The sequence below is a fragment of the Pleurodeles waltl genome, chromosome 7 (genome assembly GCF_031143425.1).
Source record: "Pleurodeles waltl isolate 20211129_DDA chromosome 7, aPleWal1.hap1.20221129, whole genome shotgun sequence".
Lineage (NCBI taxonomy): Eukaryota > Metazoa > Chordata > Amphibia > Caudata > Salamandridae > Pleurodeles > Pleurodeles waltl.
This window is the reverse complement of record NC_090446.1, coordinates 913,389,570-913,414,994: the sequence shown is the minus strand read 5'-3', so window position 1 is coordinate 913,414,994 and position 25,425 is coordinate 913,389,570. Positions and strand designations below refer to the sequence as shown.

Here is a 25,425-nt window from a genome sequence, read left to right as displayed (position 1 = left end):
ATAATAGTGGTAATACAGTACATTTCAACAGTTGACCTTGCCAGTTCTGACAAGATGTTCTCTTAGGTTGATTTCAGTTCAAGGAGTCAGTCTACACATACCAAGAGTAGTGCAATAAGCTACAAGTTCCCCGGACTATTTTAATTGAATTTCTGCTCCCATAGGCTTCCATAGGCTTTACAGAGTGTTGCAATGCAACCCCAGTGGTCCAATTAATGCCAACCCGAACAGTTTGCAATATCTTTCAATTACAGCCTCTTTTGAATTCCAAGGCATTTTTCATGAGTGGACTTGTCTGGTATGGATCTGGCCAAAACCTTTGGGTCTACCTGGGGGTGGGAACTGTGCTTCTTTTCTGGTCGCTGTAGGTTTCATAATTTGTAGTTGAGTTGTAGCATATCTGTTGCAGAGACTAAACAGTGAAGAATAAGGCACCATTGTTTTCTGTCCTTGGGAGAGTTGGCTGTGTCAAGTCTGGGCCAGTCCTTGATACCTCATCTTGGGAAAAGTCACGTCTCCACAGTCCTTTTGAATTCTTGTTGGTTACTGATGGTTTGTATCTTTTCTAGAAGCAACCTCCAGAGTTTAGTCCTTTGAACACAGAAGGAGGATCTCACTATGCACTTCTTCTTGCAATGCACTACAGTATGTTATGGTTTCAGTCTAGATGACAGTGTTCAGTTCTGAGAATATCTTTTGATCTTTATTTGTAGGACCTTTGTCACTGATGCTTCGAAGTGTTATGCACAGTATTGTAAAAACTGATCTTCCAGTGACAAGAATGTAGTGAAGAGATTCAGTGATTCAGTGGCTTGCCGCTAGTGAGACATGGTCATGCTGATGTATGTTTATGAGTTATAATGCTGCTGCATTAAAAAAAATTGACAATGTTAACCACAAGGTAGAATCTCTTTTCAAAATCCAGACATAATTCCAGGAAGGTAATTGCCTGGATCTTACTTAGGAAGTTTTGGTGAGGAAGGATTTGTCTTGAGGTTCACATTGTGTGGATGACACTTTTTGTGACTTGTACTTATGGAGCTATGAAAAGCAGGAATACATGATCATTAATCCCATTTCTCAATTCTGTCCGTGCCATTGGTTGTACAATTGCGGTGCCCAGACCATGGGATGATAGCAGTCCTTCCTATCTTCAGATATGAACATCATTGTTTGGATGCATTGAGTTTAAAATTTGTTGTTAAGATCCATTACTCGAAGACAGTGGTGTAGTCTCAAGCTATCCAGATTGCTCAAATTTTCCAAATTCATAATAAGCTGTATGCCAAACTTGTTGATGTAGAATGTCAGGCTAAAATATTTGATTAGTTCATAGAATGGGCAGAATTAGAACCTGAAACATAGAGGATCAATGATTGACTTCTAAGGTAGTCCTGCCTTGATGTTTAAAGGTGAGGATGTGAATTGAGGTATCTAGATAATGCTTGATCAGTTAGTTAGGTTTTTCTTCTAATGTTAATGTCATTTTTTAACCAATGTTCAGTCTATTTGTAATTCTTCTGTTTATTTTTGGCAAAAGAATATTTATTGATCAGTCAAGAATACATCCCTATCTGCCTGGTTTATATTAACCTCTAAAGGGACATAGTAATGAACAGTGCTGAAAGTAGCAGACAATTTTAATAGAAGAATTACTACAAAGCCATTCCTATCCACAATGGTTTCCTGATCATCCCAGATGGACAGCAGGACCGGATTGGTGCCTCGCCCTGGGTAGTTGATTTGTGCTGCTTAGAGGCATTTTCTTCAGTTGTTGGAGACATTCATGGCTAAAGATCAATGATTCTCGTGGGGCCTTCCTACTTCTGGTGAATAATTCTCTGTTGGACTCATCTATTAAGTTTGTTATAAAGGGTCACTCATCAGACAGGCAAATTTCCCATACTGAAAACATGGAAATGTCACACATAAGCAGGCTATAAACCTGGTAGCCCTGCACCATAGCATTTTCAGGCAGGTGCTCATACAAACACAAACATACTCACACACACATATTGAAGTTTTTTTTTATTTCCTTAGCACCCATCTTTTTGCCCGAGACACTGCTACTGTCTCAGTCTAAGCTGTTCACAGCTCCTCTTTTCTTCACCTAGTCCAACTTGATATGTGGCTGTTCATTGCTAAGGATAATTCCTCTGAAGGGATCTTCCCATTGTATTGTTGAATCATGATATTAAAAGAATGTAAATACTTGCAGATATTATTGAGAGCAGATAATGCGGGAATGTATTAGTAATGCAGCAATCACAGATGCTTTATATTTGACTAAGAAATCTGAAAACCTCATCACATGACTCTATAAATGTGACCAAGTATTCCACCTAGGGTTGCTACCTGGCCAGTTTTATATTGGCATGACCGGTATCTTAATGTCCCAGGAAGTACAAAATTGGAAAAGTCGCCAAAAGCCATTTCCCCCGCCCCCCAAAATAACTACATATTTTGAACAGTGAATGTGAGAAGAAAACACTTTTTTGTCCTACAACCGCCCTAATGAACCCTGACTGCTAATTAAAATAAACAAAGAAAGAAAGGCCTTGTTAATAATAATAAATACAGAAAAGTCACTATAAAGTGCTACTTAAAAATCATGTCCGGGGTTTTGTAGAATGTTAAAAGTGAAGAGATGGTCGGTGTTTTTTTATAGGAAAGGTGCAAGGTCGGACTGGGCTATAGGATAACCAAGCATTGCTCAATAGGCTAGTCTCACAGGTCCATGTATGGACTGTGTTTTTTTGGGTGCTGCTTGTGAACCTTTTTATGCTAGGCTGAGCCAGTTTTTACTGTTGATTTCCCTGATTTGAAAACAAGCATTGCATGCAGCAAGCTCCAATCCATGCAGCCTTTCGCACTTTGCAAATTATTTATACAGAGTATTTTTGCAAGTTCAAAACCGCACCGATTGGAAAAAATTAGGCCACATTTGTAGCTATTTCATCCACTGATCGGGGGCACTCTTATGTGGGGCCGATTTGTCGTCCCAGTCCAGCTCTGCAAATGTGGCAACCTTAATTCCACACTGAATGACTGAAATTGTCTTCCACGTCACTTATTCCGTCACAATGGCTGACATTGAGTGCTGCATCCTCTTCAAGAGCATCTGTGTCACAAATAAAGCAGTAATGGCCAGCCTCCACATTCCCACCTGGCAGAAAATGCATTACGTCCTAAAGACAAACATCACAAAAAGAATCATTAGATGAAAAGTTGCTAAAAAGGAAAAACAACGAAAAATCTACCTACAGATATGAGTCTCCAGAGTAACAAGCCATCAATCATAAACCTTGACCCTGCTTAACTCTGTATAGCTGCACACATTCAGCTTTTTGAACGCGCTGCTCTTCTGATGTTTACGGTGGAGAAGTTCATGACTTTGTCAGGTTCCGGGTGGGGCTCGGGGACTAGTCTAAAGTCAGTCAGAGTTGGAAAGTGCATGAAGTAGTGAGGTTGATGCGGTGGGGGTAATGGAGCAGCATCTTTCCCTGCACCCCGAGTAACAACAATCCTCGAAGCCCGACATGGGGTGCAGGGGCAGCAAAATGAGAGGCTGTCTGCGACCCCGGAGGAAGGTAACGGGCGGGAAATCCGCAGCTTGCTGTTTGTTTTTAGTTTCTTTTGTAAACGTTTTGCACTAGTTGAGGAAGTGGCCGTGGAAGGGGCGGCCAGGCTGCGGGCGACGGAAGATCGCGTAAGGGATAAAGTACCGGAGGAGGAGATGAGGGCGCGCAGCCGTGTTGGCGGCGAAGGGGTATCTTATAGGAGGTTTCTGTTCTGCAGAGCAGGGGTCAGCGGATAGGGGCTCAGCAAATATCCGAGAATAGAAAGTAGAATGGATTTTTTTGTGTATTTTAATTCTTTGTCTCGCGTTAAAATACATTGTACTCGAATTACTTAACAGAAGAAGTTTGAATCGGTGCCTCTTCCAAAACACAAGATAGCCCCCGCCCCTCCTGTGGTGTGCGTGGTGACTGTGGAGCGGGGGCACGCACTGCCGTGGCTTCTAATAACCCGTGCCCCCTCCACGCCCCCAAATCCTAACTCCTGTCAGTGATGTCAGGATCTGTCGAGCCGCCTTTTCTGTCGCGCATCCTTAAAATAGCTGGAGGGCCCCTTTCTTCTGTCAAGTGCGCGGCGCTCTTCAGGGCATCGTCAGAGCGACCGGAGGGGGCTTTTCCGCTTACACACTACACCAGTCTTAGAGCTTGTGTCTTGTCTTCACCTCCGGGAGAGAATGTGTTTAATGCGTACTGCATCAAAACATTAGCTGGTAGCGCCCTGACTCCTTCCAGGAGTGTAACAATAACACCCGAGTCACCCCTTCCAGGCCAGCCCGTAACCTTAGTACATGTGGTATGTGTTTTCATAACAACTGCAACTGAAGGGGAATTGTTCATTAATGTAGACACAGTTGCTGAGGCCCCCTTTTATTTACAATAAGTCATCGGTAGCTGGAATATCCCTTTTGTGTGGTCTACAGTGGATCACATCTCCGCTCCTAAGAGTTCCATGTTCTCTTTAGTGTATCTCATCAACAGCCTGAGTACCCGTGCTTCATTCTAGCGTGGAACAACAATAACTGGAGGGCCCAACTCTTTCTATAGCATCCCACAACAATAATGCATAAGGCTCCATTTCACCTCAATAGTGTTCACCAATGATGGATGGGGTGTTTTTTACTTTCCACTGCTGAATAGCGGCTTTTCTCATTCTTTTCATTAGTCCATTACAAAAGGTCTCCTATCTTTAATCCATGACAGCAATCCTCGGGGAGCTCCCTTCTTTCTTTAGTTGAGGGAAGTAATCTTGATTCTTTCGGTAATAATATCAGTGACCTGTTCCCTGATAGAGTTCTGTCCATTGGAATCGTACGGCATGGGGAGGAAGAAATCATTCATTCTGATTGACTAAAATATGCGGTCTGAAAAGAAAAATAATGAAACATAACACATGCCTCTCCGCCGCACTATGATTTCACTGTCTGCCATTTTAACACGCAATACTGTCAGGGCAAAACCAGCACCTCATTATTCCCAGGTTAACCATAATTATGCAAAAAACGCAGTGGCTGCAGAATCGCATGATTTCAGTAGCCCTGGGTATGTAGAAATCAGGTGCCTCAATGTCATGCTTAACTATTTTTACTTTTTTTTTTTTTTTTAATTCAACAACAATTTGTTCTTTCTCGGAATTTGGCATTTTGCATAACTTTTGAAGCGAGTGTGCACCCTTGCATAAAAACATCTCGCGAGATACAATTGGAAGTTTTTCACAGGAAAAAAATGGTGCAGAGAAAACAATTCTGTTTATACTGCTCTTGTGCATGAGTCTTGTGGGAGTTTTTTTATGCGAGATACCCTCTCAGTTAAGTGCTTGATTTCACATAATGTTATTGAAAATTGTTACAGTTCACAAAAAAAATATGCAGCGTCTCAGACTCCAGATTGCAGTCCTTTGCTGGTGAAAGAGGCAAGTCTGGCTGTAGTTGTCACACATGGCATGGCACTCATTGCCATGTATCCAAAGACCCTTTACTAATGCTAAAGCGCAAGCATCCTCTTACGTCAACTATGAGTTTGATGTGGAAATCTGTTTTAATGAATTTTGGGTCCCAGGCATGAAGTATTATGACAACATTGGATTGCATGAGACTAGGCTCCAAGATGTGAACCCCACCTGATCATCGGGACTTTGCTCACACTGAGAGTGAATGTGCTCACACTGGATTCGACTAAACTCACTGAGTGATATGTGGGTTGTTTAGTCACTCCCATGATCTTGTTGTAATAGGTGGAACAGTGATAAGGGTGCTTATCGTCTCATGGAAACACATTTGATGTATTGCTCATATATTAATGTGCCTTATTCTTATATTAATACAAATAGTTTGATTTCGGCTTGAATGAATAATTAGTCTATGTTGTACGTATCATATCTGAGGAATGGCCCTAGGTAATGGTACGCCATAAGCCAGTCCTAGAGTTTTAGTTAGCAGCACTTTGCATGCTGGGAAATGTAATTCGGTTTTGCCATTAGGAAAATGAACTCACGATATTGGCTACTTAACTTGTATGTGAAAGTGCATTCACTCAATTCTACGGCATTAATTTACGCAGCTCACTAACTTGCTTTTTACATAGTACTTACTTCCTAAGTGCCGTAGCTTAGTAACAATGTAAATCTAAGCAACAAGCGTTACTATCCAGCTCCATGTGAGCGTGGCTGAAAGTAAGCAAATCTCTTAGTTTTTTATGGTTTCAAAGGATGAAGTAGGGAATGCGCTAAATGCTCTCTAACAGGTAACATTGTAACATGTTGACTTCCAATATTATTCCTTCATAAGAAATAAAACACTTAGGGAATGTATAAAATATCTACTGAAGAATGCACTGCAATGTTAAATGGGACAGAGGATCTAATTGGCCTTAACACAGTATAAACCTACTAAAAGGGCCATCCGCTGCACTCTCGCTTTAGGCAACTGCCTAGTAAAGAATCCAAGTGCTAATAGCATTACTAGACTCTGGGTGAAAACAATAATGTTAATTATAGCCCTTTGCCTTCCTTTTGTACTCCTGTATTTAAGTCTGTGAGTTCCTAAAGCTAGGGATATTGACTAACCCTGCTGTCAATAACGCTGACATCTGAGATACTTTTATTGATTTATGTTGAGGTTAGGATTTTCTATATTAATTATACACTTTTAGAATAAAGGCCTTCCCCCTTCTGAGACCCTAACACCTCTCAACTCTCTAGCCCCACTTCCTTTATAGGCACGCTTTACACGGTCCTTTTTAGTGGTAAAATCTGGTGATTGACTGGAAATCTCACTCACTCCTTGCACCCATCTTCTTACTGACTGATTCACTGCTGAAAAAATGAAATTATTTAAGTGTTGACCAATTTTAGTGGACACTGAAGCTAGAAAAGCACCTTTTGCACATAATGTCCAAATATTGCATGTGTGCACCGGCCCTAGGCACCCTATTGTCTTTCAATTTTGTGAAGTTTGCACAAGTGTAAGACTCCCTGTATTGTTCAGTGTGCAGGGCTGACAAGCCCTTCTCCTTCCTGAGCGCCTGTCTGGAGACCCTAATAGCAATTCTAGGTGGTAAGCAACTTCAAACCTTACCGCATGCTCTCACACAGCCATAGAGAGGCCCTCAATCCTAAAATACTTGGTACATCCAGACTTGGCTGGATACACGAATCTGAGCAGATTTTAAGAATAAACCCATGATTTTCCCTGTTACAAATTCTCCAGACATTACCTTATAACATCGCCATAGGGAAAACACGCTGGTGCAGTGTAATTATCTTGCTAGGAGGTGTTAGCTGCTGTTAGCCTGCAGGACTCTCACCGATGGGTAGAAAAAGCGTTGACATTCCTCTACACATAGGGTAAGCAGCAGTGGAGCAAGTTTATATTGCATATATATACAACTGGAGTAATAGGGAAGATGTCCCTCACACATCTCGTTATTAACAGCAGTCAAGCTTCCTCTGCACAGCAAGAAAAGCAGTATAGGGAGGTGTCCTCCTAGGTGTGCAAGCAGGCGTCATCCAATTATTAATGGTAATTCTACTTCAAAGGGTAATGCAGAAGTACCAACATTACTCCTATTTCTGTGGTGTAATTGAAGTTCTGCCCAGGCCTAGTCTTATTGCAAGTTAATGAGTCCTATCTTTACCTCTGTCATGTGGCCAGGGGTAAGAGGGTTGGGCAGAACGTTCTGTAGTACATGTGCCTGTCCCTCAAGTTCTGCTGATTCCCAGTGAACCCAAGCATAGGCACTGCCACACCCAACTGTGAGGTCCCAGGCTGACCTGCAACAACAGGCATGCATTCTAAGAGGGGCTTTTCTCCACCCTTTAAGAACATTTTTATCCATTCAATTCTCCTCTCAATTTATGTAGACTCTTCCACAAATATTTGCTTCTGTGCTCTCTATTCCTCTCTGTTATCTACGTGTCTCTTCTTCTTGCCACGCCTCTTTCTGTGTTTCTTTGTTTTTAGCTCTACAAACGTACTTTCTCTTTCCCCATTCCTGTCTCTTTATAAAACCCTTCACTCACCTCCTCCGTACCATCGTTTTCACTCTTCTGCCTCCCCTCTCTTACTTCCACATAGTTTTCTTGTTCTACCTTTTCTCTCTTCTCTCCCTTTCTTCTGGAGTCTCGAACCTACATCAATCAGTCTCTATCTATTTCTGTTACTTTATCTCTGCCTTTATCTACTCTCTCACTTTGTAATATGTGGGATTTCAGAAGGTTCATGGAAGAGATGAATAGAGATGCTTAAATTAATCAAAGCCGCCAGAAATTACGTGGGGTGCACATTATTCCATAGTTTTTAGCTAGTCTGTGCCATTACAAAAGGGCACCATCCATATGCCAATCTGCTAAGAATCCCATAAAAGGACCAGTCCAGCCCAAACTCTTAGGCCACATCCACGACCTTTAGAAAGTCACCTCCTGTGGGTTGTGCATGCCAGTGGCGGCCTGCAGTTTTAGGGGGGAGTAGGGCAGGCGGCAAGCACACTCACACATTCCTTCACACACACACGCACGCACATCCATTAACAACACTCATCAACATACAAACATACACGCACTCACCAAACATTCATGTAAAAAGGTCACACACACACTTTCCTTCAGCCTCGGAGGTCCCAGGAGGGTTGGGACTGCTGCCTTCTGGTCAGCCAGTGAGGGAAGGCAGCAGTTCCAACTTCGTCACATAGTGGGATAGGGTCAGTGAGACTTATGACCTCATCCCACTCTGTGACGAGGTGTCACTGATTAACACTCACCCTTGGCGCTTCAGGGCTTAAACCTGAAGTGCCCAGGTCGAAGTCAATGGGTGACACTTCCCTCGTCACCCGGGGGAGGGCCTCAAGGCACCTTTGCTGAGCCAAGGAGGTCACTCCCATAGGAGCTGTGACCTCTTTAACCCAGCAAAGTTCAGCTCAGGCAGCCAGGAGTGTGCACAAATTGCACATGTCTGCTCCTGGCTGCCTGACCTGAACATGAAGAGTGTCTGTCAGGCTGATCTTCATTCAGCCTGACCGGCACTCTTCATGAGGGGCAAAAGGTGGTGGGGGGGTGGCCCCTCTGGCCTAAAGGACGGGCCGCGCCTGGTGCATGTCCAAACTTAGTTCACTGGGCCTGTAGCTCACCTTGTCCTAGAACGTAGTCTGTACCTCCATGATGAGGACAAACATGTCTGGGGTTGTGTTCATGTCCACACGAGAGGCGGAGTCCCATTTCAGGCTGGACTTTCCTCTGTAGTAGGACCAAAACTGATTTACATATTGTGTGCCTCTCTCTGCAGTGTCAGTATGAGAAAGATCATTGGCTGGAATGTGGCCCACAGTAATTACTAGAGGCTGAGATTATACTTCCCAATGCCATCCATCACTTTTTAATCCTGTGCCTTCCACAAAGAGGCTCGAGCTCCCTTTCGGTGTTAATAACATCTAGTTCAGATTGTATTTACACATTTTTTAAGTGATGCAAGATCAGGTTTCCGTGGAAATGTTTATGAATTAGCTAGCATTCTTAACTTCTCACATTAATAGGTGTGGCTTACTCTTTGTATCGATTACACAACAAGTGAATAATCTAGTGACAACCTTCATGTCGGGGGATCCCCCGTCTGTTGCACAGAGGCAGTCCCCCTAGCTCCTCCCTGAATGTTCCCCATACCAAGAGGTGGTTCAGCTCCGTGCGCTCCTTATAAAGTATATTTATTCTAGGGCTTTGTAGGGTGGGAACCAGACTAGTGAAGAAGCTGGAGCGCTGTAAAGCTGTTAGGCTTGTCTAAAACCACAAACCCTAACAACAGAGCTCTTGTTTGTAATACATTCTTGTTACATAGATAGTAGCCAGGAAACTGGACTTCGCACACGTGACCACTACATTGCTGAGGCACATTCTCACATTTTGACACTTTGTAGGCCATGGGGTTTTCCATAATATAAATCATTTAGCAAAGTAGGACAACGTGTACAGAATTGCGCAGGCCCATGTCTCCCAAGACCTGTACCTAAAGATCTAAGCTACACGATTTCTATCAAGTGTAGATGTGGTCCATTAGCTGACTGGAAATCTAGGATCTGAGTTCTAATCGTGGTGTTCACCCCTTTGTCTGGACGGTGCGTCTTTTGGGACAAACGTCTAACCCCACCTGGTAGTTTATCCAATGGCTTCTTTGTACAGTTTAGATTTTGTGGACAATTTATACAGGAACCTCGGGAGTGGGGGATTCAGCCTACCGAGTTGCACTGTATGTAAAAGAAGCCCCTTAAAAATGTTGACTACAAAAATCTAGTGGTAAAACGTTGTACGAAAAAAGGCGCAGATAACATGTATTTCTGCTTTTTTTTGTAAAAGTGTAATGGGGAAAGTTTGACATTTTGCTATTACTTGTCTGTTGTACAGTTTTAAGTAGGATTTTTTCTTGATGTTACATTTGTTCTCCACTTTGGCGTTCGCCAGTTTGCTCTTTTATTTTCCCTTTTTACATATTTCTTCATAGTACCCTTTGCATCCTTTGCTTTTTCTCCTTTGTCCCATCAACCCTTTGTACCTCCTTGTTTCATCTTCTATTCACACTCCTCTCTTGCATCACATTACCTTTTCTCCCTTTTTAGGGTCATGCGCGTAAGTGGTCTAGAGCCTGTTGTATCTCTCCATGGCCTTTTAACCATGTTCACTCTTGCTATTCATTCTTTGTTGTGCTTGTTTTAAATGCTTCATTTTTATTGGTGCATTTTGTGAAATGTCCCTCCTTTGTGTGCTGAGTTCCCTCCCCTGGCGTATTAACTAAGTGAACATTCCTGAACATTTCTGTTGGCCATCACACTACGTCACGCTTCCTCCTCTTACAGCGTGTGATGGCCCCTCCTCCATTTCGGTTTGCCTTACATCCCGGCCGTGATCCTTTTTAGATGTTCAGGCAGGGAGCTAATAACTCTTGCGCTCATGGCGGCGGTGGTGCTTTGAATCGGCTTGCTTCTGTCAACTATTTTGCACTTCATTCTCAATTCATATGGCAAGAAAAGTCCAGTTAGGAATTCACAACGGCAGTTTGCTCTAACTCGAGCTCATGCAAGACCCGTTGCATTGCAAAAGCTTGTTTTATTTGTAGAATGCTAACTCTTGCACCCCCTGACGTTTTCCATTGGCACTCCTCCCTCCTCTCTACATCGGTTTCTCCCTCCATTTGTTATTTTTACTGGTATTTACAGTGAAATTGCCCGTGTGCCTCCTGTTTTCCCTTTTGAATCGCACTCCTTCCTTGTTCCCTATCTCTTTTGTTCCTTTTGATGTGTCCTTCCACTTAGCTCATGTTCTTCATTTTTAAGTTTGGCTTGACAAGCGCGTCTGTCTACAAGACCCTTTGTTACAAATTCAATATCCATTTTACTGTTTTTTTGGCTCCCTTCGGAGGATTCTTTTTCTCTCACCTCAAAGGATTAATGAATCACAGCACACATTAAAATCTTTACTTGTATGGATGCATTTTATACTTAAAACAGTCACGTTTCGCTTCGTTTCTACACTGGAGCAGATTTTTCTCAGGACTCAAAATGCAAGCCAATTGGCTTTACCAGTGTTTGTTTTCCATTTGTCCGAGACATTGTATTGTCTCCCTCCACGCACCAGGCCTCTGTTTTCAGGCACAGACTGCTCCTTGAAGGCAAGGCTTTGCTGTCAGCCCTCTAATGCAGCAGATATTTTGTAACAATTTTTGGGCTTTTAAAGTGCATTTTTATTTTTGTTAGAAGCAATGTTTTAAAATACTTGACTGCGTTTTAGACATTGTACCCAAAGTACTCATTTTGTAATCTAATGTTGTAGTTTTAGACATTTCTTGTTTATATTTTTGTAACAATTCTCTTTTAGCTACATCACCGCAAATCTACGATTGTGTACCAGAGAACATTGAAAGCGAGGGCCAAGCAAACATATTGCAGTCCTGCAACATTGTATTTCTTCATGTGGCACCTTTGTCTCATATTTTGTATGCAAGCACTAGAGGAAATCCAAAGCACTCACAAAGCTAGTCAGGGGCTCTCGAACACTGCCCAGTTCGCCATTGACGCCAAGTTATTTAAAACACTATAACATGTTTCGAGTCATATCTCAGTCCCAGGAAACACTAGCGCCTTGTGGTTTTGTCTGAGCATCTTGACTTTTACCTGCAGTTTTTAGCTTCCTGCTAAAACAAGACCTAGTCCTTTGAATGTATAGCACTCACTTGACATGACGTTTATTACGTTTTCTATACTGCCATGCAGTATGTGTACAGTGTACATATTTGGCTATCTAGCTGAAAAGACGTACGCGTATAGTTGGGTGCACGTATAGAATACCATAGCCTAGTTCTTATTTCGAAGTCTCTACTTTTAGGGTTCAGCAGTAAGTCTAGACGCTTAAACGTGCCTACTAACTATAGAGGGGTATATTATGTCCATCCTGTTTAAACTTTGAAACACAGATGCCAGGAGGGCTGCATGCTCTGTTTACGCTTGTGACCTTCCAGGGTGCAGACAATATCTCTGTACAGAAAAATACATGGTTTATATACAGCTGCTGATACTTTGTAGACAAACTGGGCAAGTTCAGCTGAACCTCACAGTCTATCGCCTGATGAAATGAGACGTGGATGGATCTCAAAACAGGCTAAAGATGGCTCACAGAGCCAAATATATGCATAAAGGAGCTTTTCGAACGATCAAGCTGAACATCTATGAAACATGAGTGCAAAAAAGCTAAGCAGCACTTTAGTAAAGGCTATTACACAGCATTCTATCTCAGCCAGGATAGTTCCTTATTGCAAAATAGATTGATTTTGGTGGACCCAGCAACCTGGCACTGAATGAAAAACTGGCCAGGGGACTGCAGACTTTGTCATGGCATGCCCATGTTGTGGCTGTAGTCTGAAATCCCTAGTTTGCTTCCTGCTCTTATGCAGATCATACCATCAAGCTGGCAATAGATTAATATGGTCACAAATAAGGAAGCCTGTCCCGTGAAAAAACAAATTAGTGCTGCGCCACGTTTTTGCTTAGGGCTCTGAATATTGCCACCCTGCAGACTGGCCTCTTCCTTGGTGAACCTCAGTGAATCCAAGGTACAAACCCTGAAGCAGCTGCTAAGGGCGCCAGTATTGTTTCCACTCGTTACCTATGGATTCCCCCTCAAGCTGCAACACAGGCTTTTGATTAGTAATGCCTATGCAATGCCTTTAACCATTAAATACTGTTGATCGCCACTTCACACATCAATATATTCTTGTTACCAACACTGTAAAATACGTTGTCGAGGAATGTCTTGACTATTCCTACCCCTATGAAGGTACTCAGAAAGCTGAAATAGACACCAATTGATCAGCTATCCCAGAACATGCTAATGCAAGTATTGCCCCTTTCACCTTTATGGCCACTCGAAGCGGGTCCTGTGGGAAGCTAATGATCAGGTACTCTCATAGGACAGCTCCAGCCCTTCTCATAAATAGTATCTTGGTCTGCTAGCCGGATGTCTCTTAGGGCCAGATGTAGCAAAGGTTTTTGACCATTCGGTGTCCATGGGAAAAAGTGTTCATCCATATGGCCCTTAGTTCGGAATTGCATGCTAATGGGGCCATTACTGCTCTAGTCTCTGTGTCCCTGTAGATCTCTCCTGTGTTCAAGGACACAGCAAGTGTTCACTTCAAAAGCACAATGGCCAGTTTGATAAATCACCATTATTACTGAAAAAATAGGTGAAGGGCAGGTCAGAGCGTTTTTAATAACTCCCGATGGAACATTAATTTATTGTGAAGAAAATACTGTGGTTTCATGGTCACTAGTTTTTGGTCCATTTATTAGCAATTTATGAAACTAGCCCAGTGTTTGACGTAAGCAAATTGTGCAAGGGCATTGTGTTTGATCAATTGGAACATCTACATAAGAAAGCCCACTGTTTGACATTATATAGCATTGTCAAGGACACTTTTTAAAGTATTCATTGGTAATGAACACCTTTATAAAGAAGCCCAAATATAAACATATAAAAAGCTTGGACATTCGTATTTCTCTCGTTTTATGTCTAGTGTTTTTATGTGTTAATAACCAGCTGAGTAGTCCTCAGACACACACCCATCATTTGAGAATGAGGTCTCCTGCAGCCTCCTGGACACTGAGCTGTGTCGCAAGCTAAGAATCAGCAATGTTTAAATCACACATCTTTGTACAAATCTCACTAGGGTCTAACAGTGACCCATATATATTTTTATGAAACAGTTACCTAATAACAATGTCTGACATGGCAAGCCATTGTGAGTGCAGTGTGACTCGTGCTGTGGTTCATACTGAACTGTGGGTCATATGCGGTGTGACATGGGTCGTCTCTCAGCGGTTCATAATTATGTAGAACGCTAATGTGCACTCGCGCCAGATTTGACATATGTATACATGCAGGTCAGATCCTTGTATGCCTGAATCCTATCACAATTAGGTATTCTTTCAGCTAAACTGTGGTTGGGCCCCTTCAGCACCATTAGCAGAATGGACACCCTTATTTTAGCATTAGGTCTTGGCATGTGTCTTTTTACATTTGCATACTTGTTATTAGTTTTCATATTTTTTTTAGCAAGGCCTGCTTTTAGCTACTTTTTATATTCTGATTGGCTGCCTCTTTGTAACAAGACAGAGTTCATGCTGCACTTTTTTTTATCAGCCATTGCACAGCATGCACCATGTGCCTTGTCCAAGGCTGCTATGTACGGTACATGATATGCCAACTTGTATTGCCAGCCAGGAGCAAGTTTCTATCCACAAGACACATCATTAATCATGTCTTTTCTCTGAACTCTGTATGGTTTATAAGCCTAAAGAGAACATAGGTCTAACAAGAGTAGAGAACATTCTGGTCATGACCATGCTATGATGCGTACCACACTACAGACAGCTTTGCTGATCCTGGTGCTGAATCTTCAGCTTCCCACTAGGATTGCCATCCAGACAGCAGGCAGACCCCTGATATCCTATTCAGGTTTGAGGTTGAGGTTTCTCCCTAAGATCGGGACAGTCAGAAGTGTTACAACAACTATGCTCTCAGATCCAGACATAGGTTTTCAGCAGGAATGTCTAGACTTTCTAGAACTGTACAAAATGTTATATATTTTCTTCATATACAGCATAATGTTGATTTACTGTGCTCTATTTCGCCGAAGGTGCGCCAAAGGTAAGCCCGTCTGCGCCCGTCCGCGCCTGGACCGCGCCCAGCGCCAGACCCCCTGGTCCTCGCCCTCGCCAGCACACCCTGCACAGCTACGATGCCAGAACCCTCCACGCACTCAACGCCGGCCGAAACACCGCCTGCTACCGAGCCACCCCGAGACGCACCCACGGACCCTTCACCTGCCTGACCTGCCGCTTCACCAGCCTACGACCCAACACTGCACCTACTAAACCGAGCCCCAGCAACAAACACCTGATGTGCATCCTGCTCAACACCCGCTCCGTTCACAGGCATGCCGTCGAACTCTGGAACCTCCTCGACTCGACAGCACCAGACATCGCCTTCCTGACAGAAACCTGGATGAACGCCTCCTCAGCACCCGACGTCGCCATCGCCGTCCCAGAAGGCTACAAAATCACCAGGAGGGACCGCGTCAACCAGACAGGAGGAGGCATCGCCATCATCCACAAGAACACCATCCGCATCACGACCAACTCTGATGACACCTTCACCTCCGCCGAACACCTCCACTTCCAGATACACACCAACCCCAAGACCACGCTCAGAGGCACCCTCATCTACAGACCACCGGGACCACGCACACAGTTCAGCGAAGACATCACAGACTTCGTCAGCCCCCACGCCATCAATTCCACCGACTACATCCTCCTGGGGGACCTCAACTTCCACCTGGAGGACGACAAGGACCGCAACACCACTGCTCTACTGGCCAACCTGGCCAACCTCGGACTCAAGCAACTGGTAACCACCCCTACACACCACGCCGGCCACACGCTTGACCCAGTCTTCTCATCCAGCAAATATGTCACCTTCAGCCACTCCACCAATCTCCAGTGGACTGACCACAGCTGCGTCCACTTCAGCTTCAGTAAAACGACGACCCACCACCACCCTCAACAAACCCCCCGCAGGAGCTGGAACAAGATCACCGGCGACCAGCTCACCACCTTCCTCAGCCAGAACCCCCCCACCAGCTCAACGGACCCCAACGAAGCCGCCAACAACCTCACACAGTGGATCACCAACTGCGCAGACGCCCTCGCACCACTGAAGAAGAACCCCCCCAGCAGACGCAGCAGCAAGAAAGCCTCCTGGTTCACCGACGAGCTCATCACCTCCAACAAGAACTGCCGCTCCCTGGATAACACCTGGCGCACCAACCAGACCACAGACAACATGACGGCCCTCAAACACGCCACCCGCAAACACCACCAACTGATCCGCGCCACAAAGAAGACAGCCTTCAAGGAACGACTGGACAACAACACCCACAACAGCAAGGAACTCTTCAGCATCGTCAAAGAGCTCTCCAACCCCGACGCCGGAAACAATGACATCACTCCCTCGCAAGACCTCTGCGACTCCCTCGCAGCCTTCTTCCACAACAAGATCGCCAACATTCACAACAGCTTCGGCCCACCAACCACAAACCCCACCACCGAACCGATGCCCCCCACCGCCACCCTCCGCACCTGGACCCCAGTCAGCACCGAAGACACAACACGCACAATGAACACCATCCACTCCGGATCCCCTACGGACCCCTGCCCACACCACATCTTCAACACGGCTGACCACATCATCGCACCCCACCTCCGTGACATCGTCAACGCCTCCTTCAACACCGCCACCTTCCCGGAGTGCTGGAAACACGCCGAGATCAGTGCCCTGCTGAAGAAACCAACTGCAGACCCCTCCGACCTCAAGAACTACCGCCCCATCTCGCTCCTCCCGTTTCCTGCCAAAGTCATCGAGAAGACCGTCAACAGACAGCTAGCTGCCTTCCTCGAGACCAACGGATCCCTCGACCACTCGCAATCCGGCTTCCGAGCCAACCACAGCACGGAGACCGCCCTCATCGCAGCCACAGACGACATCAGATCCCTAATGGACAATGGGGAAACTGCGGCCCTCATCCTCCTGGACCTCTCCGCAGCGTTCGACACTGTCTGCCACCGCACCCTGGTACAGCGCCTGAACAACACCGGCATCCAGGGGAAGGCCCTGGAGTGGATCGCCTCATTCCTCGCCGGAAGAACCCAGAGAGTCCGCCTCCCCCCGTTCCGGTCAGCGGCCACCGAAGTCATCTGCGGAGTTCCACAAGGGTCATCGCTCAGCCCCACCCTCCTCAACGTCTATATGAGCCCCCTCGCAACCATCGCACGTCAACACAACCTCAAGATCATCACCTACGCCGACGACACCCAGCTGATCCTCTCCCTCACCAGCGACCCGGACGCCGCCAGAGCCAGCCTACACGAAGGGATGAAAGACGTCGCCGAATGGATGAAGAACAGCCGCCTGAAACTGAACTCAGACAAGACGGAGGTCCTCATCCTGGGATCATCACCATCCGCCTGGGACGACTCCTGGTGGCCCCCCGCCTTGGGAGCCACCCCCAAGCCAACGGACCACGCTCGCAACCTAGGCTTCATCCTGGACTCCTCCCTCTCGATGACCAGACAAGTCAACGCCGTCTCATCTTCATGCTTCAACACCCTGCGCATGCTTCGAAAGATCTTCCGGTGGATCCCCACCGAGACCAGGAAGACGGTCACCCAGGCCCTCGTCACCAGTCGGCTGGACTACGGGAACGCCCTCTACGCCGGCACCGCCGCCAAACTCCAGAAGAAACTCCAACGGATCCAGAACGCCTCAGCACGACTCATCCTGGACATCCCCCGACACAGCCACATCTCCGAACACCTGAGAGACCTGCACTGGCTCCCCGTCAACAAAAGAATCACGTTCCGACTCCTCACCCACGCACACAAGGCCCTCCACGACCTGGGCCCCAAGTTCCTCAACAGCCGCCTGACCTTCCACAAGCCCACCCGCCAGCTCCGCTCCGCCAGCCTCGCTCTCGCCACCGTCCCCCGCATCCGCAGAGCCACCGCCGGAGGAAGATCCTTCTCCTACCTGGCAGCCAAGACATGGAACTCCCTCCCCATCCACCTCCGGACAACGCAAGACCATCTCGCCTTCAGGAAGCAACTCAAGACCTGGCTGTTCGAGCAGTAGCGTTTCCCCCCCCCCCCAGCGCCTTGAGACCCTCCGGGTGAGCAGTGCGCTATACAAATGCCTTTGATTGATTGATTTATCTTAATATAGAAGTGCATGTTTTTACACCAGGATGAAGTTGTTTTTCAATAAATACATTGAAAACCACTTTGCCTCTCATGTCCTACCTTGGCATGTCTGAGTAACTGAGTGAAAGGGGTATGATGTGTTTTCACTGCTTCCTTGAGAAGTCATAGTGTTAGGCTGCTATTAATCACCTCTTTCCTAGTAGGGTGAGTGAGGCACTGCGAGCTAGCCAAGAGTTAGACCAAGAACTATCCAAGCGGTGTGTGGTTGACTCCGTCTCCCACACTCGATTGTGCTGCTGCTCTAACCAAGTCTTATTACCGTAGCAGGAACTACACGACAAAATAAAAAACATCAATTTCATCACTGTGCATAGTCTCTAATATGTTCACTGGTGAACTACCTATTTAGATTATAGGAACATCCTACCTGAAGGAACATCCACACATTTAGCTCCCCAAAAAGTCCGCCAACTACAAAAATAAGGAAATAAAATGGAAACTTGCTCAGAAGCTATAATGGAGAACAATTATATCAAGCTGAAAGGAGTAAGTAACGAGGTCCGCTTCTTATAATATTTTGAAGTTGGTGGATAAATTGTAAATTAAAGTTATTATTCTAGAAGTTTTAAAGTTTGTGTAGTTTAAACTTTTTTGTATATGGAAAATACATTTTCCTAACTATAACTAAGCTTTAACCTTTTGTTTTTTTTATTTGAATTTCAGTGTTTTCTTTTTTACATTTTTAATAAAAATGTGTTTCAAACTGTAGAGTCCATTGTGGCAAGTTGGGAGTTGTTAGGTTTAGTGTTGTACAGTGGAGAAGAGTGTTGTAAAGTATATTGTCATAGATTGGGTACTGCAGATTGAAATCAAATAGAGTAGTGTGTAGTAGTGTATCATACAGTGTAGTAAAGTGTTATATAGTGTAGTGGCATGGTGTCTCATATAGTGGAGTCAAGTATAGTAGACTGGAGCAGCAAATTATGCAGTAGAATGGCACGTCGAACAGTAGAGTAGGGTGTAATAGACTGTCATCAAGTGGAGTAGTGTGGAGTATCGTTAAGTGGAGTGTTGTAGAGTACAGTGGAGGAGAGTGTCGCGGAGTGGTGTGTCACATAGTGAAGTGGTGGTGTAGAGTGGATGGACATAGAGTAGAGTGTCATAGAGTAGTATAGAGCGTAGTACAATGGTGTAGAGTGGAGATGCATACAGGTAAGTAGAGTGTCAGACAGTGGAGAAGTGTAGAGCAGAGTATAGTACACTGGCGTAGATTGGATAAAGTGTAGCAGAGCGGAAGATAGTGGAGTACAGTGGAGAGGGATAGCGTAGAAGGGAGTAAAGTGTCATAGAATGGAGCGCAGTGGAGTGGAGTAGCATACAGTTGTTTAAAGTGTCATAAATTGAAGTACCATGTTGTACAGTAGAGTGTAGTGGGCAGTGCTTAATTTGTAAATAAAAAGGTGCCGGTGATCAAAGCCCTCCTCTTAATCACGCGGCTGCTGCAATTAAATGTGTGAACACGGAATACTGAGGCGCCGTAATCCTGAAGCCATCTCTGGCCTCTTCAATCCATATAAAGCCACTCCCTGCCCCTTCAGCTCAGTCCTGCAGCTTTCTACTTTCTTCCTTTGTGACGCTTTTTCATTTTTCCCTTCCTCCGTCTTCCCCGTATGTGTCTTTTGCTTGCACCAAATGCTTGAGGCAGAAGAGTAAGCCGTGGCCCTCAAAAATAAGTGCCGGTGCTCAGCACCGGAAACAACAAGCACAAATTAAGCACTGGTAGTGGGGTGTCGCAGAGTATTGGAAAGTGATGTTGACTACGGTAAGTGGCATACAGTCAAGTTGATTTTTGTGGAGTGAAGTAGTGTACAGTACAGTGTTGTAGAGTGTGGTACAGTGAATTGGCATACAGTGTTATAGAGTGCTATGGCATTGAGTGGTGTAGAGTGGAGTAGAGTGAAGTACAGTGGCAGAGAAAGGTGGAGTAAAGTAGTGTGCAGTGGAATACAAAGAGTTGTATATGGTGATGTATAGTTGACTAGAGTATTTTAGAGTGGAGTAGAGTGTTGTACAGCGGCATACAGTCTAGTACAGTGTTGTCCAGTGGAGGGAGGGCATATAGGCAGGAGTAAAGTGTCAGAGAGATGCATACAATGTTGCAGAGTGGAGTTCTACAAAGCACAGCAGGTTTTGAAACAGTCGAGCTGTGTAGAGTGGGTTGTTTTATTGTAGCGTAGAGTAAGGTAAAGTCTCATACAGTGGATAGAGTTGAGTGGAGTGCTGCAATGTAGTGTGGAGTAAAGCACAGTAGAGTGTATTGGTGTGTCATATAGTAGAGTGTACTGGTGCAGCGTTGTTAGTACACTTATAAATTGGAGTGGGGTCTCGTGCAGTAGAGTGGAGTGTTGTCTTGTATCAATGTATTGTATTGTGGAAGTTGTATTATGGAATGGAGTGTTGTACATTGGAGTGTATAGGCATAGAGTGGAATATAGAGTTGAACAGTTGAGTGTATGGGGATTGAAGTGGTGTAGCTTCAAACTGTCATAAATTGGAGTGGTGCCTCATACACTGAAGTGCAGTGCAGTGCTGTGTCATACAGTGTTGGAAACTGTCGTAGCGTGGAGAAGAGTGTTGTACAATAGAGTGTATGGGCATAGGGTTGAGTGCACATTTGGACAGTGAAGTGTACAGGGATAGAGTGGAGTACAGCCTAGTAGACTGGCACAGAGTGTAGTAGAGTTCTGTAGAGTGGAGGAGAGTACACTGGGATGTTGTAGAGTGGAGTAGCGCACAGTGGAGCAGCATAACATGGAATAGCATAGAGTGGAGTAATGTAGGCTGGAGTGGTGTACAGTGGAGTGGTGTAAAGTGTAATAGCATAAAGTGTAATAGAGTATAGTGTAGTAGCATACAGTGGAGTGGCATACAAGGAAGTGGTTTTGACTAGAGTGGTGTATTGTGGGATGGAGTAGAGTTTTATACAGTGGAGTGGAGTATACTGGAGTGGGATAGAGTGGAACACTATACAGTAGAGAGGCAAAGACTTAAGTTGTGTACAGTTTCATAGTGTAGAATGGAGTGGTGTACAGTGGAGTAGCATAGAGTGGAGTGGCCTAGAGTAGAATAGTGTAGAATGGAATGGCATAGAGGAGAATAGAGTAAGGTGGAGTGCCATACAGTGAAATGGTGTAGACTGGAGCAGTGTACAATGGAGTTGAGTAGAATGAATAGCATATAGTGGAGTAGAGTGAAGTGCCATCCAAGGGACTAGCATAGAATGGATTGGATTGGAGTAGAGTGATACGGTGTATGCTGGAGTGGCATAGAGTGGATTAGCATATAGTGGAGTGGCATACAGTGGAATAGCGTTGAGTGGAATCAGCAGAGTGGCATAGACTAGAATAGCACATTCTGGACTAGCGTATATCTGAGTTGGCATACAGTGGAATGACATAGAGTGGAATAGTATATACAGGAGTTACTTATTGCAGAGTGGCATACAGTGAAGTGGCATACACGGAAAAAGTGTAGAATGGAGTTGCTTACAGTGTAATAGCGTAGAGTGGATTGGCGTAGAGTGGAATGTTGTACAGTGAAGTGGCATAGAGTGCAATGGTGTATAGTGGAGTAGCATATAGTGGAGTGGCGTATAATAGAGTGGTGTATATGGAGGTGGCGTACAGTGGCATGGGGTTGAGTGTAATAGCATACAGTGGAGTGCCACACATTGGAGTGGAGTCCAATCGAATAGGAAAGGATGAAGTGGCATAGAGTGGAGTGCCATACACTGGAGTGGTGTAGAGTGGAGTAGCATACAGTGGAGTAGCACACAATGGAATAGTATATAGTGGAGTTGCATACAGTGGAATGGTGTAGAGTGGAATAACATATACTGGAGTAGCGTATAGCAGAGTAGCATACAGTGGGGTGGTATACACTGAAGAGGCATAGAGTGGAGTTGCATACAGTGTAATAGCGTAGAGTGGAGTTGTGTACAGTGTAATAGCATAGAATGGAGTGGTGCAGAGAGCAGTGTTGTGGAGTGGTGTAGAGTGTAATAGTGTATAGCAGAGTAGTGTACAGTGGAGGGGTGTTTATAATGAGTGGTAAAGACTACAGTGGCATGGGGTAGAGTGTAATAGCATACAGTAGAGTGGCATACATTGGAGTAGGGTCCAATCGAAAAGTGTAGAATGAAGTGGTGTAGAGAGGAATGCCATACACTGGAGTGCCATAGAGTGGAAAAGTGTACAATAGAGTGTTGCAGAGTAGAGGGGCAAGCAGTAGAATAAAGTGGATTAGTATACAGTAGAATGGCATAGGCAGGAGTATGGAATTTAATAAAATATTTACCTGTTCATGGGACAGGTTGCTTCATAAGTCTACTTGTCCTGCAAAAAATCTACTTGCCCCTTTGGTGCCATGTAATGCAGCGACAAATTATGACAGCAATCTCATTATGTAAGAGCTATGATAATAGCCTCTCTGATTATGCCAGGGCTGATACTATAGTAGGGCTTCAATACTAGTAGTTTGAAGTCCTACTATAATTTCCTTATTATGCCACTTTTCCGCAGATCTAAATACTGGGGCTGGAAGAAGCAGTAAGTAATAGTTCCAGGGCTGGAATGCCTTTGAGGCTGTGCAAACCTACCAATGTGCACATGTTAAGGATTTTCATCAGCTCTTCCCTAATCTTTTTCTATACTGAGAATGGCTGGGAATTTACACCTGACAAGGGTAGAAGTAGAAGTTCTTCCTGGGTTGGTGAAAAAAGTGGTTGGAGGGAAAGTGAACTTGTAAACACTCAATAGATTTTCGCATGAGCAAATCTACACATGAATATTTGCTTGTGCAAAAGTACAGTTCACAGCTATGTTCTAGGAGAATGATTTCCAGGTCTACTTCTGTAAATTCTTGTGAATTAAAAAAAGCCACTAATTCAAAGACATATACCATGGGTGCACATTTGACACTTTCTTTAAAAATTGGGCCCGTAATTAGGTCTGGTGTTTAACCAAGACATTTAGGCCCTCATTCTGACCTTGGCGGGCGGCGGAGGCCGCCCGCCAAAGTCCCGCCGTCAGGTTACCGTTCCGCGGTCGAAAGACCGCGGCGGTAATTCTGACTTTCCCGCTGGGCTGGCGGGCGGTCTCGTTCAGACCGCCAGCCAGCCCAGCGGGAAAGAGGCTTCCACGATGAAGCCGGCTCGGAATCGAGCCGGCGGAGTGGAAGCTGTGCGACGGGTGCAGTTGCACCCGTCGCGTATTTCACTGTCTGCGCAGCAGACAGTGAAATACATTTAGGGGCCCTCTTACGGGGGCCCCTGCAATGCCCATGCCAGTGGCATGGGCACTGCAGGGGCCCCCAGGGGCCCCGCGACCCCCCCCTACCGCCATCCGGATCTCGGCGGTCCGACCGCCGGGATCTGGATGGCGGTAGGGGGGGTCAGAATCCCCGCGGCGGTGCAGCAAGCTGCGCCGCCGCGGAGGATTCAATGGGGCCGCGGTAACCTGGCGGGACCCCGCCAGTGGTGCCGGTCCGACCGCGGCTTTACCGCCGCGGTCGGAATCCCCATTGAAGCACCGCCGGCTTGTCGGCGGTGCTCCCGCGGTCCTCCGCCCTGGCGGTCATAGACCGCCAGGGTCAGAATGAGGGCCTTAGTTTTTATTAAAATTTCTATTTGTCTCTCTATCTATCAGTTGGCTTTACTGCCTGTGGTAGCATTCTTCTTTTCCACAAGAGCATATTGGCACACAACATAATCTTGTTCAGTGCCAAGAACTACTGTGGCAAAATGTGCTTTTTGAGACCCAAAAACGGTTTTTTTTGGCAATGTTTGTTACAATGGGGAGTGCCTGGTAGCTCCCACAACAATAAAGTGTTACAAAAGCCATGTCAAAACGAGACACAAATTGACTAAACCAAAAGACTGAAAACCAGTATCAGATTGGTTGTCTTTGCCAGTGCTTGTTTATTTCCAGGATTCCCATAATCTTGTTAAAAACGGTTAAACTGATTTTTCCATTATGACTATTTTTTTTAAATACTAGCATGCATCAACACATTTTACTAAATGATGTTTCAAAGAAATAGTACCAATAATTTCACAATAATTTAGCACAACCCTGTTTTTCCTACTTGAATTTGTTTTCTGAACATTTTATTTTGAAAGCAAAGAATCATCAATCTTGTTTACAAGCTTATGCAAATATTTGCACCAAGCAATAGCATTCTGGGAGCATTAAACGTAGCCTCATATTGTTACATCAGTAGTGCAGTGTGACCTTACAACGTTTTTTTAGAGTGCTCCCCCTAATAATAAAGGCTTTGCATTAATGAACCATAAATACAAGTTCAAATAGCATTAACATATGGACACAAATATTACATCAACCGCAGACAGTTCCCTTCCCTGTAAACTGGCAGCCAAAGGGCTTGTGCTGCAGGGGGTTGGGCCTATGTGTACCAAAGACAAAATAAAATGAAAACTTGTTGTCCTTGACCTTAAACAATATGCCCTGGGTGTGGGGCTACAGGAATTCCACACCCCTAATAGGGTGGAATAACATATAGTGGCGTAGCCTCCAGTGGTAGTAATGGTGTACAGTGGCGTTGTGTACAGGGGAGACTCGTACAGTGGGGAGGCATAGAGTGGAGTGGCTTGGAGTGGAATGGTGTAGAGTGGAATAGCGTACAGTGGAGTGGCTATAGTGGTTTGGCATACAGATGCATGTGAAATTTAGCAGCACTGTAGATTATGGTGTGCAGAGTAGTAGCAAATTGCACTGCCTTGCGTTTCTTGCGGCAAGGGTACCACAATCCAATAACACAGGTAGACCTTACTTATATTGTGGGCCATGGTTTACCATGATAACTTTGCAGTATTCCGTGGTACATGGTGATGACAAGCTGGTATATAATTGGGTAATGGCTGTTTTTGAGAATGAATGGCAGCCATATTGTTTTTACTACATTTTGGCTGTGTTACGTGTACATGTTAGGGCCTTAGATATAGGTAAGTAGTAGTAGGTCCCTACCTATTACCACTTCATTTAAATGG

The 25,425-nt window shown here is 45.0% G+C and overlaps 1 protein-coding gene across 2 annotated transcripts in view; it reads left to right on the top strand.

Moving 5' to 3' along the window:
• Positions 1-3,416: 3,416 nt before the first annotated feature.
• CCDC69 (coiled-coil domain containing 69) overlaps positions 3,417-25,425 on the top strand; it is a 134,542-nt gene continuing 112,533 nt past the window's right edge. For both annotated transcript variants that reach the window (XM_069199581.1, XM_069199582.1), the window contains exon 1: positions 3,417-3,590. In XM_069199581.1, the coding sequence (XP_069055682.1) occupies positions 3,540-3,590 (51 nt within the window). In that variant the 5' untranslated portion in view covers positions 3,417-3,539. The remainder of the gene's footprint in view (positions 3,591-25,425) is intronic.